Source organism: Chelonoidis abingdonii, chromosome 2 (genome assembly GCF_003597395.2).
Source record: "Chelonoidis abingdonii isolate Lonesome George chromosome 2, CheloAbing_2.0, whole genome shotgun sequence".
NCBI lineage: Eukaryota > Metazoa > Chordata > Testudines > Testudinidae > Chelonoidis > Chelonoidis abingdonii.
The window spans coordinates 37,808,558-37,827,399 of NC_133770.1; the positions used below are offsets into that span (position 1 = coordinate 37,808,558).

At 43.4% G+C, this 18,842-nt stretch overlaps 1 protein-coding gene across 11 annotated transcripts in view; it reads right to left on the minus strand.

Moving 5' to 3' along the window:
* The window catches only part of KIAA1217 (KIAA1217 ortholog), a 531,225-nt gene that overhangs the window by 24,505 nt on the left and 487,878 nt on the right, over window positions 1–18,842 (minus strand). For all 11 annotated transcript variants that reach the window (XM_075062285.1, XM_075062284.1, XM_075062283.1 and 8 more), the window contains 6 exons: window positions 17,388–17,518; window positions 16,986–17,133; window positions 12,350–12,839; window positions 10,042–10,222; window positions 3,143–3,297; window positions 2,318–2,464 (listed from right to left, as the gene is read on the minus strand). In XM_075062285.1, the coding sequence (XP_074918386.1) occupies window positions 2,318–2,464; window positions 3,143–3,297; window positions 10,042–10,222; window positions 12,350–12,839; window positions 16,986–17,133; window positions 17,388–17,518 (1,252 nt within the window). The remainder of the gene's footprint in view (window positions 1–2,317; window positions 2,465–3,142; window positions 3,298–10,041; window positions 10,223–12,349; window positions 12,840–16,985; window positions 17,134–17,387; window positions 17,519–18,842) is intronic.

Below are 18,842 nucleotides of genomic sequence, written 5' to 3' on the forward strand. Positions count from 1 at the left end.
CGTCAGTGGGCTAGAGATCACCTCAGCCAACTCTCAGGACTCTTGGGTGCAAGTTATCTGGACCTGATTTAAAAATGTTTACCCCTAGCAGATATTGTCTGATATCCTCCTCTTCAGTACCCTGACTCTGACTTTCCTTCACACCCTCCTTCCAAACCCCATATTAGCCTTGTCCCTATTAACCCTCCCATTCACAGCCTTGCAGAGGAAGCGCAATTGCACAGCTGGGCTGCCTAAAGAGAGACAGGAAGAGAAGGAGAGGCAACCTAACTGCCTGTAGACCCAGCACCTGGAAGCCAGAAGGACACACTGCAGGGGAATAACTGCTTTCTGCCTGCAGCGTAGTTATCTAAGATGCCAGTGGCTGATGCCCGAGAGGTGTGGAGAGGCAGGATGTGTGAGGGTCACCCAAGATGCCTATCATTTGGCAGGCCTGTCTCGTGTATTAGAAGCATTTTAAAGACATATTATACCCACTGCTGAGTGGATTGATCAGTCATTCAAAAGCACTATACAGAATTATCTAAAGTGCTCCATAGAGCCTATGTATTGTTACACAACCCCAATCTGTCCTAACCCTAGTCCAAACCCCCATTTGCTCAACCTGTTTCTCCTACCATAGAATGGAGACAGTACCATATAGAGCAGTGGTCTCCAACCCTTTTACGCACAAGATCACTTTTTGAACTTAAGATCAACCCAGGATCTCCCTTGCCACTTCCCCGAAGCCACGCCCCACTCTCTCCATTCCCCGCCCCCGTCACTCGCTCTCACCAGACTGAGGCAGAGGGTTGAGGTGTAGGAGGGGGGTCCAGGCTGAGCCAGGGGCAGATGGTTGGGGTGCAGGAAAGAGGGTTGCAAGCTCTGGGAGGGAGTTTGGGTGCAGGCATCATATGGTCACACTGCACGTAATCTCATAGAATCCACTGGACATTTCATGACTTTTACTTTTTATTAGTGTCTTTTGTGGTTTATAGATCCAAAATCCTTCAGGGACTGACAAAAAATCTGTGTAATTCTCAACTGTCGGGTGTGCACTGGTTGAGCCTGGGACAGGGGGTCATGGTGCAGGAGTGAGGGGTGCAAGCTCTGGGAGGGAGTTTGGGTGCAGGAGGGGGCTCCAGGCTGGTGCAGAGTGTTGGGGTGCAGGAGAGGGTGAGAGGTGCAGGCTCTGGGAGGGAGTTTGGTGCAGGAGATTGGTGTGTGGGATGGGGTTGGGGGTCTAGGAGGGAGCTATGGGCTGGCGTGCAGGAGGGGGTGCAAGGTGCAGACTCTGTCTGGGAGGTGCTTACCACAGGTGGCTCTCAGAAGTGGCTGGTTGCTAGGATGTCTCTGCGCATGGCTCCTGGGGGAAAGGGGGGTGAAAGGCAGCTCCATGTGCTGCCCACGCCTGGAGCACCACCTCTGCAGTTCCCATTGGCTGGTTCCCAGCCAATGGAAGCTGCTGGGACAGTGCTGGGGGTTGGGGCATCATTTGGAGCCGCTCACCCTCCCCTTTCCCCCAGGTGCCACCGAGACGTGCCAGCAGCCGGGAGTGGCATGGGGCCATGGCAGGCATGTAACCTCTGAGCCCCGCCAGACTTTTAGCAGCCCGGAGATCGCAATTGATTAGCTAAGGCTCTAGGATCGACCAGTTGATTGCCATCGACAGGTTAGTAACCACTGATATAGAGTATGCAGCTTGGAAACACTAGAAACACACTGACTGCAGTTTTAATGTTTGTTTTTTTACTACAGTGTCATTATCAGTGATCTAAAACAGTTCCATCTGTTGCAAAACGAAAGACCACGGAGTGAGTGTCTCTTCTCAGAAGCTGCTGCCAGAATGATTTATCCCATTATGGAAAGCTAAATTCTGTGATGTATCAAGAACTTAGACACATATACATGGAAAGGGAACCAAGGTTTAATGTGATGAGCCTAATCAACCTTGTAAGCCTAGTATCCGATGCTCCCATCAACTTCCACAAGAGTGGAGGGCACCAAGCACCATGCAGGCCTGGGTCCTGCGTGACAAACTCAGGTCAATGCTAAACACATTGAATATGTACAGCACAGTAAACCTATTTGTGTATGTGTCATGGACGATTTGTCCAACAGCAGTGCCGATACCCCTGAATAGTGAGCCACAGAAACCCTGCTTTTCCAGGCCAGAACAGTGTGGTGGTTGTGTTATGTGGATATTTATTCCCAAAGGGTATTTGGGTGAGACCACCACACTCATTTTCCTTTGTGATCCTAGCTAAGAACAGAAGCAAGGTCTGTAGAAGAGAGTGAGACTGTATAAGTATATCCATGTGCAACTCAATGTGCATACCTGCAATTCTGCCATTATCCTGTCTCCTTCCTCTTCCTCCTCGTCCTTTGTGGCAGATGCTGTGACAGGCAGTGGTGCCCGGGATGAGGCTGGATCTTCTTTAGGTACTTTGGACTGTGCTGTTTGGCAAGCATCTTCGCTGCCTTCCTGAAAGGGTGAAGAACCACAGAGAGCCAATATATATAAACCATGCTAGTGCAAAGCAAACACAGTAAAGTCAATAATAATGCAATTCCCCTTATTGCAGGATTTCAGGAGGGGCTGAGTTGTTTGTTTGCTTGTTTAATGTCATGTCTTAGGAGCTCACTTTTTATCAATTTAAAATAAAAAAATATGGTGCTAGATCAATATAATCCTGATGCTGTTGATATAACGTGTATGAGATGGAGAGCATCCCCATACTGCCTCCGTCCTCTTTTATTTCACTTCAAATGTAAAACGTGGGTAAAATAAGCAACAAGAAACTCTTAAAATGTTTCTGTGGAAACTCTTGACTCTCTGAGCTGATCTTCCCCATTTGCATAAGATGGGCTTTTTATTTTTAATCTTCTTATGACACACTGGATCAAAGCCACTTGTGATTTGCATATTACGTTGTTACAGAGATAAGTGGAAGGATAAGAATTATGAGAACAGGACTGGAGAAATCCTATTGGCTGCTTTTTCTGATCAGTAGAATTTCCTGGTGACCTATTAGTCACCTCTCTGGGCCATGGCCCTGTCTCAACTTTTTCTATGGTTTAGACAAACAGCTGAAGTGTTGGAATGTTTCATGTGCCGGTCATTAGTCACTAAGTCAATTAGCTATTGCCTGAATCATCAAACCTTGACAATGGTGGTCTCTTTTTTGACTGCATAGATGACGTCGCCTGATCTCGTTGTGGTGAGGCCAGATCCCGGTAGGTAGCTGCGACGTGGAGGTGGAGGAGGTGGTGACTTCACCAGCTTGTCAGCTTCCTGTTCTGCAGCAGGAGCATCTTCTGCAAAGTAACATGGCATCACAGAATGATCATTGCTAATGGGGAATGGCTCTGTTTTTTGTGCCCTCTACTCCACATTAGAGAAAAAGTCCTGCTGCTAAGAACTGTGTGACCATTAGCACATTCAGGATTCTAGCTTTAAAAGGTGCTCCTCCACAACTCTGAAAACACCTGCATTTACACAGAGAACTCAGTTCACTCCACATGGAAACTTGCAGTGATGCCCTGCTTCCATTAAAGTCAACAGGGCCAGGATTTCACCGGAGGTGTACAGGTTAGGCTGCCCGACATACCTAGATGCACTTCTAGCTGGCACATTTTGTAAGTGCATGTCTGCTTTCACAAGCACAAGCAGTGTGTTATGGGGGTATTTTTGTCATTACCCTGCCCTCTCTTGTGCCCGCCTCTGAAAACCAGTGAGCCTCCTCCTATTCTTCCAGCACATGGCCAGTTAAAAATCAGCACATAATCCTGTTCTATCAGAGGCGTGCTTTCTGCACTGTGCTAGAAAGGGATTTAAATGCCACTGTTACAACTCAGGAAACACTGGGTTATGCTTGGACAGCAAAGGCACCCAGGAAAATAAAAAGAGTACTCTGCTCCAGGAGCAAGTAGGCGCCACCTCTCCAATTCACTTAGTGCACTGAGCCCTAGTAGCACGGGGAGGGCCAGGGAAGTCCAGCTCACCAATTATACCCTCTCCCCAGCAATGCAAGCTTTCATTTTTTATTTTAATTACAAGTTTCAGTAGCATACAGATTTGCCCCAAAATTACAACGTACTGGCTCTAATGTGAATGCTATGCCATCAAGAGTTTCCAACTCATGGCAGATTAAAGCATAATCCAATAGCTCAGCTATGCAACCCCTGCATTTTGACTGGGGCTCCTGAGTGTTTTGAAGAGGACAGCAGTTTCCCCAACCAGACACCCCCCGCCCCTTACAAACTGCTACCCCATAATTCATTCCTGTTTGAAGGTGTATGTTTGCACGCAAGCCAAGCCGGACACACTGCAGCAAGAAACATGCACTCACAGTTTTTCTTATTATTATTATTTACAAGCTTCATTTAAAAAAAAATAGATGTCTGTTACATAAATAGATCGGATAGACATGTACAAGGGAGTTAAAACCTTGTGTTCAGGACTACTAGCTGCTTGGGGTCAAGAAGCAGCTTTCCCCATGGACAGGAGATTGCATAACTATCAATTATGGAGATTCAATGCCTCCCACTGAGGCATCTGATACTGACCACTATCAGAGACAGAATATAGGACTAGACAGAGGTTAGTCTAATCCACAATGGCAGTTCCTATTTTTCTAATGTGAACAGCCTTGTCTTTGTTCTCTTGTTAGTTCAAATGTTCTTCAGAAAAGGTTAAACTTAAAGAAATGTTCTGTTGTATTATATAAGTCACTCTGTCCCTCCCTAGTTATCTGGCTCTGACTCACCGGGTTACGACGAAAGTAAACCTCCAGATATGTTTTACATTAGAGCTTTTCTCTTATCACCACATACCATTAAGAAGCTTGTAATGAATTCCGTGTATACTTCTTCCAGGACAACTAAGAGATTTTCTTGAATTCCAGGCTAAAGGAATTAGAGTTATTCTCTTATCCCTTACACATGACACGCAGCAATTTGGCTTCACAGACGCTTACAACTAATGGGTGGTAGGTCCTGTGGAAGTCTCAGCTCCTTCACAGGCTTGTCCAATCTGTCAGCCTTACAAATGCAGCAATCCTAAGCGCTAGAGCATCCACAGTTTTCCCTGCAGTTACTTGCAAATAAAAATGATGAAAGAATAGGAGGCATTGACGGAACGGTGTCAGATTGATTTCTATTGTGTAACCCACACTAGTGCCTTCCCTATCTTTAAAACTGGAAAATAAAAACGAAAGAGACAGGGAACCAGGAGGAGGAAAAATTGAGATGGTAAGTCAGTGTGACAGGTGCAGGCGCAATACCTGGCCTCTGGTGAACAAGGAGTTAATGTCAGATCAGCTTCCACACCTCTCTTTGCATGGGAGAGGCTGTAATAGAGCACAAGACTAGGTAGAACCCAATGCTGGGTGTTCTTCTGTTTCCTCTGTTAAAGTTATTTTATTTTATGTTATAAACCTTTGAGGAAACAGCAAGCATTTCCCCCTCTGCGGAGTCATGCTGCTAGAATGCAGAGGAGGATAAGAGTAAAAATATAATTCAATTTGGCTAAGGTTATTAAGAGTGATTTTTTGTGCTTAATTTGAGACACTTTAACAGTTCATGATTTTCAGAAGGCAGAGGCTCAGCAGTTTGTGAAAAATCAGGCACCTCGAGGGCATCCCAAGTTGGGCACCCAAAAGTATGAGTCATTTTAATAATCTTGGCTCCTTTTGTGTCAATTCTTTCCCATCAGGTATAGCAACAGATGAAATATTGGAACTGACTGATGATTTAGCTTTATACCTCCACTGGAAATAAGGTGACCAGACAGCAAGTGTGAAAAATCGGGACAGGGGCTGGGGCGGGAGGATGGGGGCGGTAATAGAAGCCTATATAAGAAAAAGACCCAAAAATCAGGACTGTCCCTATAAAATCGGGACATCTGGTCACCCTAACTGGAAAAATTAGAGACAATGGTTTCAAAAAAATACTGAATAAGCACCTCAAAAATACACAGAGCCAAGATTTCAAAAACAGGTGCCTAAAATCAGGCCCGTGTCCAAATTTAGACACCCATGTTTGCTCAGCACTTTTGAAAATCAGGCCACTAATGAATGTAAGAGCCTGACTTCAAGCACTCATTTTTTTAAATGTTAGACTTAATTTTCCAGGATAAATGTTTCAATTTCTTAATCTGTTCTGGATAGAGAGCAATTGAGACCATGTTTTCTAGCAACATGATCCATCCGTGTTCTGTGTAAGAGCATACAAAGCACTCTGTTAATTGGTTGCTAACATACTCTGTATACTGTATTAGTAAAGTAGGTGGTCTGTCTTCCCATATGTCACTCATTTTTCTAGCTCAGAGTAGGCAGTAGCATGTTGAAACTTTCTTTCCGAACTGTAGAAGACTTGGGTGGTATGTGAAATGTTTAATCATGGAATTAAGTAAGAAAAAGCTTTGTTATTCCTTTAAGTTATGTGACTATTATAGGATTCATTATGCAAAACAGAAGGCAGATGTCCCATCATTTCATCAAATTTCTCCATAAATCTGCTAGCTGGACACCATGCAAATTCTTATTCTAGAAATGGATTAGCTAAATATGTCAGTAACAAAAGCTCCTCTTTGTTATTGTCTTTTGCACTTTCTCAGACACTGTCACAGCTCAGTGCACCCATATAATATTTATTTTCTCTGATTTTTTCTGTGCTATGCCATTCACCACACAAGCAAATGCTGTTAGAAGCCAGTCATCTCACCAAACTGTACAGAAGACCTGGCAGTAAGGGGGGTGAACTTTAAGCACCTAGACATCTGTTGGAAATGTAAAACACAAAATCTAGGACAACTTTTTGTTTCAGAAAGTGAAGCAAGTAACCAGAGGGACAGCCATTTTAGACTTGATTTTGACCAACAGGGAGAATTGGTGGCAAATCTGATGGTGAAAAGTAATGAGGGTAAAAGTGATCATGAAATAATAGAGTTCATGATTCTAAATAAAGGAAGCAGTAACAGTAGCAAAATAAGGACAATGGACTTCAAAAAAAAAAAAAAAAAAAAGCAGACTTTAACAAATCCAAAGAACTGTTAGGTAAGATTCCATGGGAAGAAAATCTAAGAGGATAAGGAGTTCATCAGAACAGGCCATTTCTCAAGGAGATTAGAAGTCACAATTGCAAAACTATCCTAACGTGAAGGAAAGCTAGGAAGAACAGTAAGAAGCCAGTATAGCTCCAGCAGGAGCTCTTTAGTGACTGGGTCCAGTACTATTCAGTATTTTCATTGATGACTTGCATAATGGAAGTAGGAATTTGCTGATGACACCAAGCTGGTTGGGGCTGCCAGCACTTTGAAGGTTTTGATTAGAATTCAAAACAACCTTGACAAATTGGAGAACTGGTCTGAATTAAACAAGATGTAATTCAATAAAGACAACTGAAAAGCACTTCACTGAGGAAGGAAAAAAATCAAATGTACAACTACAAAATGGGGAATAAATGGCTAGATGGTAGTACTGCTGAAAAGGATCTGGGGGTTATAGTAGATCATACATGGAATGTAAGTGAGTGGTGTGATTCGGAGGTGAAAAAGGCTAATATCATTTTGGGGTATATTAACAGGGGTATTGTATATATGACATCAGAGGTAATTGTCCTACTCTACTCAGCACTGGTGCGGCCTCAGCTGGAGTAGTGTCCACTTCTGAGCACCACGCTTTAGCAAAGGTATGAACAAACTGGAGAGAGTCCAGAGGAGAGCAAGAAAAATGATAAAAAGTTTAGAAAATCTGAGCTATGAAGAAAGGTTAAAAAAGCCTGGGCCTGTTTAGTCTTGAGAAAGGACAAATGAGGGGGAACCTGATAACAGTCTTCAAAATATGTTAAGGGTTGTTATAAAGAGGATGGTGATCAATTGTTCTCCATTTCCACTGGAAGTAGGACAAGAAGTAATGGGCTTATAACTCCAGCAAGAGAGATTTATATGAGATATTAAGAAAATCTTTCTTACTATAAGGTAGTTAAGCTCTGGAATAAGCTTCCAAAGGAGGTTGTATAATCCCCATCATTGGACATTTTGAAAAACAAGTGGGACAAACACCTGTCAGGGATAGTCTAGGTTTGGTTGGTCCTGTCAGAGTGCACGGGGGCGGACTTGATGACTTATCAAAGTCTCTTCCAGCCCTATGTTTTTTATGATTTTTTTTTATCATTATGAACGTTTAGTCTGTCTTCTTGCACAATACAGGAAGTCTGACTAAATTTACACATGATTTCTCCTAGTAATTCCTGCATCAAGCCCATAATTACTGGCTGCACATGTCTTTTAGAAAGCCATCTCATTTTGATGTAAAGACTTCAGGTGAGAGTGAATCCAACAAATTCCTAAATAAATGGTCCCAGTTATTAATTCCCGTCACTGTTAAAATGTTATGCCTAATTTTAATCTGAACATTTTAGCTTCATCTTCCAACCACTGGATCTTGTTAAATCTCTCTGCTAGACTAAAGAAACATTAGTCACCCCTTAACTCTTCTCCTTCATAAACTATAAAGACTGAGATTTAAAGTCTCTCACTGTAAAGGCATGTTTTCCAGACTTGAAATCATTCTTGCAGCTCTTTTCCAAACCCTTTGCAATTTTAAACACCTTTCTTGAAGTGTGGACACCAGAACTGGACACAGTATCCCACTTTGGTCTCACTAATGCCATATACAAAGGTAATATAACCTGTCTACTTGTACTTGATCTTACCCTGTTTACACATTCAAATGGTACATTCAGTGTTCCCTCAAAATTGTATTTTTTGTACTGAGCCAGATATAAACTCCACCGATGACTACATTTTTGTATAGGATTGCGTGTGTTTGTGTCAGGGGATGAGGGGGTTATGAATGTTGTGAGAGGTGTGCAGGGAGGACTGTGTGTGTGCATGCATACATGGGGGGGTTATATGGGTGTGTGTTGAACCCTGTGCACAGGGTGGGGGGTTGTGTGTGTGTGCGAGTCCATGTGGGGGTGTGGTGAGGGGTCTGGGGGGGTGTTGGAGGGTATGTCAGTGTGCGTGGTGAGGGGTGTGGTGCGTGTGCGTGGTGAGGGTTGGGGTGAGGGGCAGGGTATGGATTTGGGGTGAGGAGTCTGAAGGGGTGTCTATGGGAAGGCTGAGAAACATGCAGGGGAATTGTGTATGGGTGGGTGGGGTGCAGACGTGTGTGCATCACACACTACTACCTGTCCGCACCAGTGGCAGGGTCCCAAAGGAAGGTGATTCGCTCTGCAACAGCTGCCTGAGGAGCCCAGCCAGGGGTCTGTACGTGGAGGGTGGGGGTGGTGTCAGACTACACTTCCCTGCGGCTGGGGGTTTCAGACCACCCACCACCACCCCAGGTACACCCAGGAAGGGGCCCTGGCTGCAGCTCCCTCTGCTCCCACTCCCACTGGGTCCCTGGAAACCAACTGCCAGGCATGTGGGTGGGCTGGGACATCAGTACGTTGGCCTGATTGGGTTACAGCTCTGCAGCCTGCACTGCCCTGGGCTGACAAGGCACAGCCCGTCCAGGCCCCTCACCTGAGTTCTTGCACAAGGTGCATTCCGGAGCTACCACCCCTTCCCAGCTGCGTGCATCCTCATCCCCAAACACTCCCAACTCCCCCAGAGCGAGGAGGTGATGGGGGGCACACATGCCGTGTCACAGGGTAGCGGGACCAAGCAGAACAGGTTCGTAAAGGGTCATGCCATATCCCTTCTGGGGCCGCACTGAGGAGATGTGAGCAGCAGGGATTCGGACCTGCGCCATATACACAAGACTGCTGCACCACTGGGCAGTTTAAAGGGAACATTGCTAGCATTCGCCCTCTTAGCTACAGCATCACCCCAGGAGCTCAGGTTTAGCTGGTGAACCAGCGTGACCGCTACATCCTCTACAGAGTCCCTGCTTTCCAGGACATATCCCCCATTCTGTCTCACAGGGAAGGCTAGGATATTGATAAAGGTGCTAAATAGATATATAAACTTAAATTACCATTTTAATAAAAAAAACTTTTTTCATTTAATTTTCTCAAAGATGCAAACCCTCAGTTCACAACTGCAAACCTTACCTGAAACCTCTAATTTATCCACTGCCTCCAATTTTGGGAAGGCTGTGGACCGCGGAGGCATCTCTAAGTTTGGGATTGACTTCATGATATTGGCCTGTGCCTCTTCTAAAAGTTTTTCAAACTCCTTTCCATTATAGTGATCAAGGTTCTGTCTTTTCTCTTCCCATTTCTTTTCTGCTTTCTAAAAAGAAGTATAGCATTCGGTTAGTGTTCTGATTTCATCGGTCTCTACTCTGTTACTTCTACACCTCCAAATATAAACATTATGAATCAAAACTGGTTAGATTTTCTCAGCATTGGTCTGTAGTGAGGTAACAGAAGTTTCTGATTTCAGTTCAGTTCCTAGTGCGCAATATTTCACATCAAACATTCACTGCCTACTGTTCAGCACACTTTAACATACTGTAAGCATCTACTGCTCTTGCCTCCAGAACTCAGCTAGCACCATCGTTTCCTATAGAGCACTCCCTGCAAGTCAAATCAGCCTGAGAAAACTTACAGACTGCATTACCTCCCATGGGTTTCTTTCTGAACTACTGTAGGCACAAAACATTTACTTAAAAATTGAAGGAAAGCTATTATTTATTTGTTGGCAAGTCTCTGTGCCTCAGTTTCCTCATCTGTAAAATGGGGATAATAATACCCACCACTTCACAAGGGTATTTGTAATGCACTTTGAGGTACACAGACGAAAAATGCTATAGCCATGCAAAATAGTGTTTAATGTTTAAAAACAGACAATGCCTGTTACATATTGTTTTAAAAACACACATCATAGTTACCATTGTGCTCACCTTGGTGTAAGCATTTGGGGGTAACATGTTGCTAGGAACAACCACAAACAAAAAGTGTTGACAAAACTCCATACGGGAGCAATAATTGTTTCTTTTTTAAAAAACTGATGAAAAATGCCCTGGCTCCAGATTAATTTACTTAATTCACTGTTTATTTTTGTTTTGTGATGGAGGCTACACATACTTTACTCATTGCATCAAAAAGTTATCTACCTGCACTGTAGCTTATGTAGATATTTCTTGTGACTTCTTATAGCAATACACAGCAGATGTTGACCTGCAGATAGGGTCCTAAATATTTAGCCACTGCTTAAGGAGAAAGCCCTTAACAGCATGTTGTTTTTCCCTCAACAGCCCCAACTGGAAATTCCATGTTAAAGTGACATAGAAAAATAATCAAGCATTAGAAAGTATGGAAATACGCAGTGCCAAGGTCACCCAAACATCTTTAATTCTGCTCCTGTGTCTTCCCAACACCGAGCTACCATAAGCCATATGGAAGTCCTAGACACACTGTGTGTCATCTTCCCATCAGTGACTCAAAACTGAGAGGTGACCTAACTGGGATTCCTTACTCAAGTAGATGGCCTGATCAGGCACACCTTTAATGGAGAGTGTTATGGAGCTACAGCAAAATACTCCAGCTATCTTTAAGACCAAATGCAGTGAAAGGAAAAAGGGAGGCCTTTAAATATCTTAATCAAAAGACCACATTCTGGAAGATTGGTCAAAACATCCTCCAACCCCAAAAATATACAGGATTTCAAATTTAGAAGTGTGGCTACAATATACTGCCTGCTATGTTACCATGACACTTAACAAATACTTCTAACATGGTAAGGACTGGATTCAGATTAGGTAGATTACACACCTGGAGCATGGGATGGTGGGGGAAATCATACTTGTGTATCACAAAAATGTGAAGACCCAGAGCTGTGTACTACACAGCTCCCCAGCTTCACAAAATTCCAGTTGTGTGGGTGACCTTACTGAGCATTTCCATACTTTTTAATATATATATATAAAATTTTACCTAGGCATTTCCAGGCTGATGTTAAATCCTCCACTTACCCCACTCCTGAAAAAATCCTACTTTAATCACTTAACACCTGCTCAATTGTAATAGAAGGGGAACTGTAGGTTTCAATCCTGGTTAACATGATTTTTAGTTTGGGATTTAAAAGAAAATAATCACCTGACTCTAATAATCATTTCTTCAGTGTCAACAGAGCACTCAGAAATGGCAGCGCAGGCTTTTTTTTTTTTTTTTTTTTTTTTTTTTTTTTAAATGACACTACATTTTGTCTTGGTTCAAAATCAGGGGTAAGATTTTAAAAAGTGCTTATGGAAGTTATGGGCCCAACTCCCATGGACTTTCCTTTGGATATCAGACACCTAGGTCCACTGGTATTTTGAAAATCCTACCTAAGGTTTTAAATGCATGCTGGCAGCACCCAGTAAAGCCAAGCTTGGGCCCAAAGAGAATATCACTGGTTAAAGAGAATATACTGTACCTCAATTGATACAGCTCGGTTCCTGGTACTTGCACTGTGAATTTCTTCAATAAAAAGGCTTTGCATTACAGAACCATTGACCTGTGGTGACTGAGATGTCTGTGATTGCTGGGTTGCTGCTGTGGACTCCAGTACAGTGACTGGCATGGTGGGGGTGTGATGGCTTGTTGCTGACAAAGCTACAGAATGGCTGGTGACTGAAGGTGAATTCTGGGTATGGTTGACCAGTGCTGAAGAGTGCTGATACTGATGTATGACTACGGGAGAGCTCTGTACATGATGAACTGTCATTAAGGGTAGAATTTCTGACTTGACTGAAGATCCTTGCACCTCTGCTGTAACTCCGGCTATGTTTTGCTGTGGGTATCCAGGGACACGTATTAGCTCTTCTTGATTTTTCAGAACTTCGGTTGCTGTTGCCTTTTCCATGGTACTGTATTGCGTGACTTGAGAAGGATCTACGCCCTTCAGCAGACCTTCTGTAACATGTCTATCAAAACAAATCACACACATCATTCATTATTTATTAAATTTGCATATAATTAGTCCAGTCATTTGCTATATATTAACTTTATTGGCTGTAATCTGCATACAAAATATACTTTTGGCAAAAACTCTCTTTTCCCCCCATCCAATTGGAAACAGAAATCAATTTGGTAATTTTCAAGCGTGAGGAAACTAGAAATTAAAAGGTTATAGGTGTGATGTTGCACTGCATATATGTTATGGAAATATACTAATGAATGTGAATATAATGTAACTGGAATATGCTTCATGCAAAAGGTCTCTTGTAAGGTATCATTACAAAGCTTATAATCTATTGAGTGTTTTCATCCTATTTGTATGCATCACTCTTCTATCTAAAGCTAGAAATATGAAGTATTACTCTAAAGTCCTATTGTAACTATGCAAAGTTTGGGCCATTAATAATGGCTTGGAATCTTAATGGCTCCCATTAACCAGGACAATTGGTTGTAAATGGCTCTGTTTACGTGTAAGCCTTCCTGTGTTCATGTAAGTCAGGCCGGGAAGAATGGAGGCTTGGGATCTCACAGGACATGTGACCATGTCACCTGGTACTGGAATTTATCTTAAACCTCAGAGCGGTAGCCATGTTAGTCTGGATCTGTAAAAGTGGCAAAGAGTTCTGTGACATGCTCCAATACGTTTGTTAGTCTATGAAGTGCCACAGAACTCTTTGCATCTTGAACCTAGTTCTTTTCCATTTAGAAGGAGGGGGTGGGGACCCAGAGAGACAAAAGATTCCCTCCTTGTGCCAAGGCTATAAAAGGAGCTGGAAATAACAAGAAGTGTACCGGGGAAAGGATTGGGCCCAGCCTAAGAAGGAGTCTAGTCTGTGAAAGAAGCTTATTGGAACACCTCTGAGGGTGAGATATTACCTGGATTCAGTTTCTTAAATGTATTAGGCTTAGACTTGCGTGTTTTGTTTTATTTTGCTTGGTAACTTACTTTGTTCTCTCTGTTATTACTTGACACCACTTAAATCCTACTTTTTATACTTAATAAAATCACTTTTGTTTATTAATTAACCCTGAGTAAGTGATTAATACCCGGAGGAGCAAACAGCTATGCATATCTCTCTATCAGTGTTGGAGAGGGCAGCCAATTTATGAGTTTATCCTGTATAAGCTTTATACGATGTAAAATGGATTTATTTGGGGTTTGGATCCCAATGGGAACTGAGTGTTTGGGTGCTGGAGATAGGTGACTTGCTGAGCAGTTTTTGGTTAAAGTCTGCAGCTTTGTGGGCGTGGACCAGCCCCTTGGGTTTGTGTTGCAGCAGGCTAGCATGTCTGGCTCAACAAGGCAGGGCTCTGGAGTCCCAAGCTGACAAAGAAAACGGGCTTAGAGGTAGTTTCAGCACATCAGGCGACAGTCCCAAGGGGGTCTCTGTGACTGAACTCATCACAATCAGTATTTTCTGATAAAAGCATGGCAGAATAAATTAATAATTAATAGAATCAGAGAAATTAGAATAGAAAAGACAGGTTAGATGAGCTAGTCCATCCCTCTGCCAATACAGGAATCTCTCTTCTAAGGTATTTTCTAGAATAAAGATGCCAATCTTAAGCCTTAAATTCATCTCGTTTTGTTTCTCTCTTTCACACACACACGACATAGATTTTGCTATAGCGTAGGTGTTTAGCTGAAAGTTACTAAAATAATATACTTTGATCCCTTGGTGCTGACTATTTCAGGGTTGCCATTGGCAAGAAAATTCAATTCTCATTACCTCACAAAATTAGCATTTGTTTGCTGCTCATATTTTCTGACAAACATGGATAATAATTGTACTTAGTGGTTGAAAAATCTCAAGTATGGCTAATATGTTTCTGTCACATCTCTCATTTCCAAAGCCCAAAGTAAAGAATTCCATGAAACCACGAGCAAACCCCAAAATATTTGCTATTTGTTTTCCGTTCTCTAGTAAAAACAAAACTTGTTAGTGATGCTGCGACGAACTGGGAATGATCTTAATGTTTTCTCTGAATACTGTGTGGATGCCTCAGTTTCCCCTATGCAGTTCTTAAGTATCTAGGTGGTGGGATAAGGGTGTACAGTTGCTGCAGAGCAGAGGGCCAGTGTACATAAATGCCCGACACTCTGTCTCCTAGCAGCTGATGGCCTGGGCCCCTCCCCTGCAAAGGTGCCAACTGAAGGTGGTGGAAACAAAGAGATCAAGTGACCTCCTGGCCCGGGAAAGAGACAAAGGCCAGAAAGGAGGGGCTGGAGGGGGTTTCAGTTTGGAGCTGGCTGGGGATGTGGAGTGAAGCGCAGAAGTGGGGGTCTGCCTCGCTAGGCCCCAGAATAGAGCTGGTGGAGGAGTCTTGTTGTTTGTACCTACAAGCTCTGTTTTAGACCATGTTCCGGTCATCTAATAAACATCTGTTTTACTGGCTGGCTAAGAGTCACATCTGACTGCGAAGTAGGGGTGCATGCAGGACCCTTCCCTGTGGCTTTCCCAGGACCCTGCCTGGGCGGACTCGCTGTGGGAAGTGCACGGCGGGGAATATGCTGAATGCTCCAAGGACAGACCCAGAAGGTGAAGCCGTGTGAGCTTCTTACTCTGAAGACAGTCTACTCCAAGGGAGAGGAGGCTCCCCAAAGTCCTGACTGGCTTTGTGGGAGTAGGTCCGGAGCATCGTCCGGGGACTCTGTGACAAATGCTAATATCATGTTAGCGACGCTTTGTGTTAGCTATTTCTTAGTGTTATATTTTGGGAGATTCATGCTGTGCACTCAAAGTATGCCTGATCTAACACCAATTGTTGTAAAATGTCTACAACCGATTGGGTTAGAGATGGGCACAAACACACATTGTATGGCTCTTGAGTCAAATGTCCCCAACAGTCAAGGATGTCTTGGTCAGGGGGTTGGATTCAACCTATCCCTAGTTAGGGTCTACTAGACTATTGTAGCTGCTTTAGACAGAGACTTTCCATGAAACAACTGAAGTCATGATTTTCAGTATGTGGTTAGGAAGTTCTAAGAGGAACCTATATTTAACCCCCAGCTCTTGGCACTCCAGACTGAACCTCTAGGGGCCCTTATAGAAGGACTACAACAATAATGGCTAGCAAGATCCTCTGACCTCATTTGCCACCGTGCTTGGAGTCAGGGGTGGGGACAGAAGGAATTAGAAAGCCTTGTCGGTGTGGTTTGGACAAGAAGGTGACTGGATCAACAACAAGCCAGAGTTATACAGCCCCCAGTGAGGGGGTAGCCTGACTCTACTACCAATGAACCGAGTTTAGTCTCGGTTTTAGTTTGGAAGCTGAGAGAGACAGCACAGCTCAGGGAAGTTTCTGCTAAACTCTCACTCCTCGCTAAGGGAGATTTTGGACTCCTGTAAGACTTCAACTGCATGGATCAGGCAGTTCCAACACTGAAGTGACCAGCATCCCGCAGAGTGAGAGAGATACAACCTGGCACTAGCTACCGAGAGCCATCCAAGACCCCAGGAGAATTCCAGACCAGGGTACAGCAAGTCCAGCTGGAGTCAGGAGAAGACCCTGCCAACCCAGGGGACTTCATTCTAAGCTGACAAATGCTACAGCACAGCAACACTCCATCTCAGGACATTCAACATCAGCCTACCATCTGCCTCAAGGAGGTGCCTAAGAGGGTGCCAGAGGCTGGTGAGTGTTAGGAAATGGAGAACTGGCTTTTTCATAAATGTATTAGTTAACCGTAACCCTTTCCTTGCCCTATTTTCCTGTTCCCAGTAAGGCCCCCCCTTTATTATGCTATTATTTTTGGTCTGCTATTTCTTTGCTGGGGTTTGTTTTCATTTATCTTATTATCTCCTACGTACAGGGCTTTTACACTGCTTGCTCTTCCTTCTCAAGGGACAGCACCCTGTGTATTGCCACAGTGATGAGTCACCAGGCGTCAGAAAAAAACCCAGGACCCAACCCATGCAAAGAGTGGGGAAAAGCTGCTCCAGGTATTGGTGACAGCAAGCACTAGAGAGAGAAAAGCTATGCCTCAGAGGAGGGGCTACACACACAACCCTATAAACAAGTCGTGACTCTGAAAACCTTTTGACTCTGAATGGAAAAGGTTTTGCAGTGCTCCTTGCTGGAACTGTTCAGAGTTCTGAAAAACAACTCACCTCCTCAGCGTGGTAAGGATCTCTGTCATGCTGCGGATTCGTTTCAGCAAGCTGTCTAGTTTATGAGGCTCCTCCTTCAGAAACCTCACGGCTTCCACTTCAATGCGGAGGATCGCCCGCATTTTATTCTGCAATGTCGGAAACTCACCTACGAAAACAAGAACCACCACGTTCAATAGAAAGTGACAAATGCTTTTTTTTAAAAAAAAAAAAGATTTGGATACATGCGTGTGTATTCAACAGTTATGTATCCGCCTGCACACAGAGATCACACATTCAGACCCCCAAGACCTTTAATTGATTTTTTGAAGAAGGCAAAGACCAATTTTCAGATCAAGACACAAACCTACATCACTCCCAAGTGTTAGAACAATCAAACCAAACATAAAAGGGAAACTACACCTTTGAGGGTGGCGACAGCTTCTCCTACTTGCCGCAGAAGAAAAGCCCCATCTTCAACGTCTTTTAGCGTCACTATCTTGTTGGTGGCAGTAGAGTCCTTCTTCAGCTCTTCAACAAAAGCTTCTAGCTCACTGTTTAAAAAACCAAGCAGAAATAGAACTTGAACTGAGTTTTGTTTTGTTTTGTGAAAATAGTTGGAATCGAATGGACAAATCTGGATCAGAAATATCACAGCACTTTAAAACTGCTACTGACCCCTTACTAGCTTGATTCTGAAAACAACAACGAGTGCCTAAAAGGAGGGTGTGTGAGGGAGCTAGAACTCCAGATTCCCAGCAGGACAACTTCCTCTCAACACATTGGGGTTTTGGAATATGCTGAGGATAATAAAATACACAGAGGCAGCACGTTATGAGAGGTTTTGCAAGGAACAGGCCACCATGTGAATACGCTGCCCTGACACCAAGGGGCACAAATGACAAACATAAACTGTAGCACTGTGTGACTACCTCAGAACAAACACACAACCCCCGTCCCCCAAGTCATGAATATTTGTTCTGATAAAAACCTGCCTCCATTCACACTCATTTTGTGACCACTTTCACTGCATATTTTAGCTAATGAGTTTACTAGCAGGAATATTCTCAGAAACAGCAAATGTTATGTTAATACTAGAGAATATCCTGATTACATTGAACTGATACATGTAAGTAATCACCTCTGAATCCTGAGTCTAAGAGTTACACGCATCCATTCAGTGACAAGCATGTGACTTACATGTCCAATTAAAATTGACACCAGAGCTTGACTATCACATACATGCCACAAACAGCTCATTAACAATCCACAGACCAAGGTTATTTGTACAAACTATGTCAGCTAAGAGCAAATACCAAATTATATCTGAGAAAATCATAAGCTGCTCTTGGACAATTCAGAAACAGGCGTGGACACAGATGTGTTGAATTCAGCATTCATCTATCCATGCCTCAGTTTCTCCATTTGTAAAATGGGCCTAATGATACTTACCTCTTTTGTAAACCACTTTGAGTTCTATGGATGACAAGTGCTTTTTAAGAGCTAGGTAATAACAACAACAATCAGTGACTGTATGTGACAGCCAGGCACTCAGGTATCACAGTTATGGACATGATACAAACCCTAGATAGATATGAGAGAGCCGTATTACACTGTTCAGTTGTCAAGAAAAGAGTAAGGAAATTGACAAAAGATTGAAAAAGACATAAGCAGCCCAACTAATTAATTATGGAAAGCCAAAGAACAAATAGCAGCTTTTTGGGACTCCAGCACCTGTGTCCTGCACTCTGCCCTTATAAATGCATGCCTTTGCTCCACAATATCTCTACCCTAAAGACTAATCCTTGGGGCAGGCTATGGCGAGCGAAAACAGCATGTGAATTTCATAGTGCTCCTCTTAACTTCCATCTAGTCAGC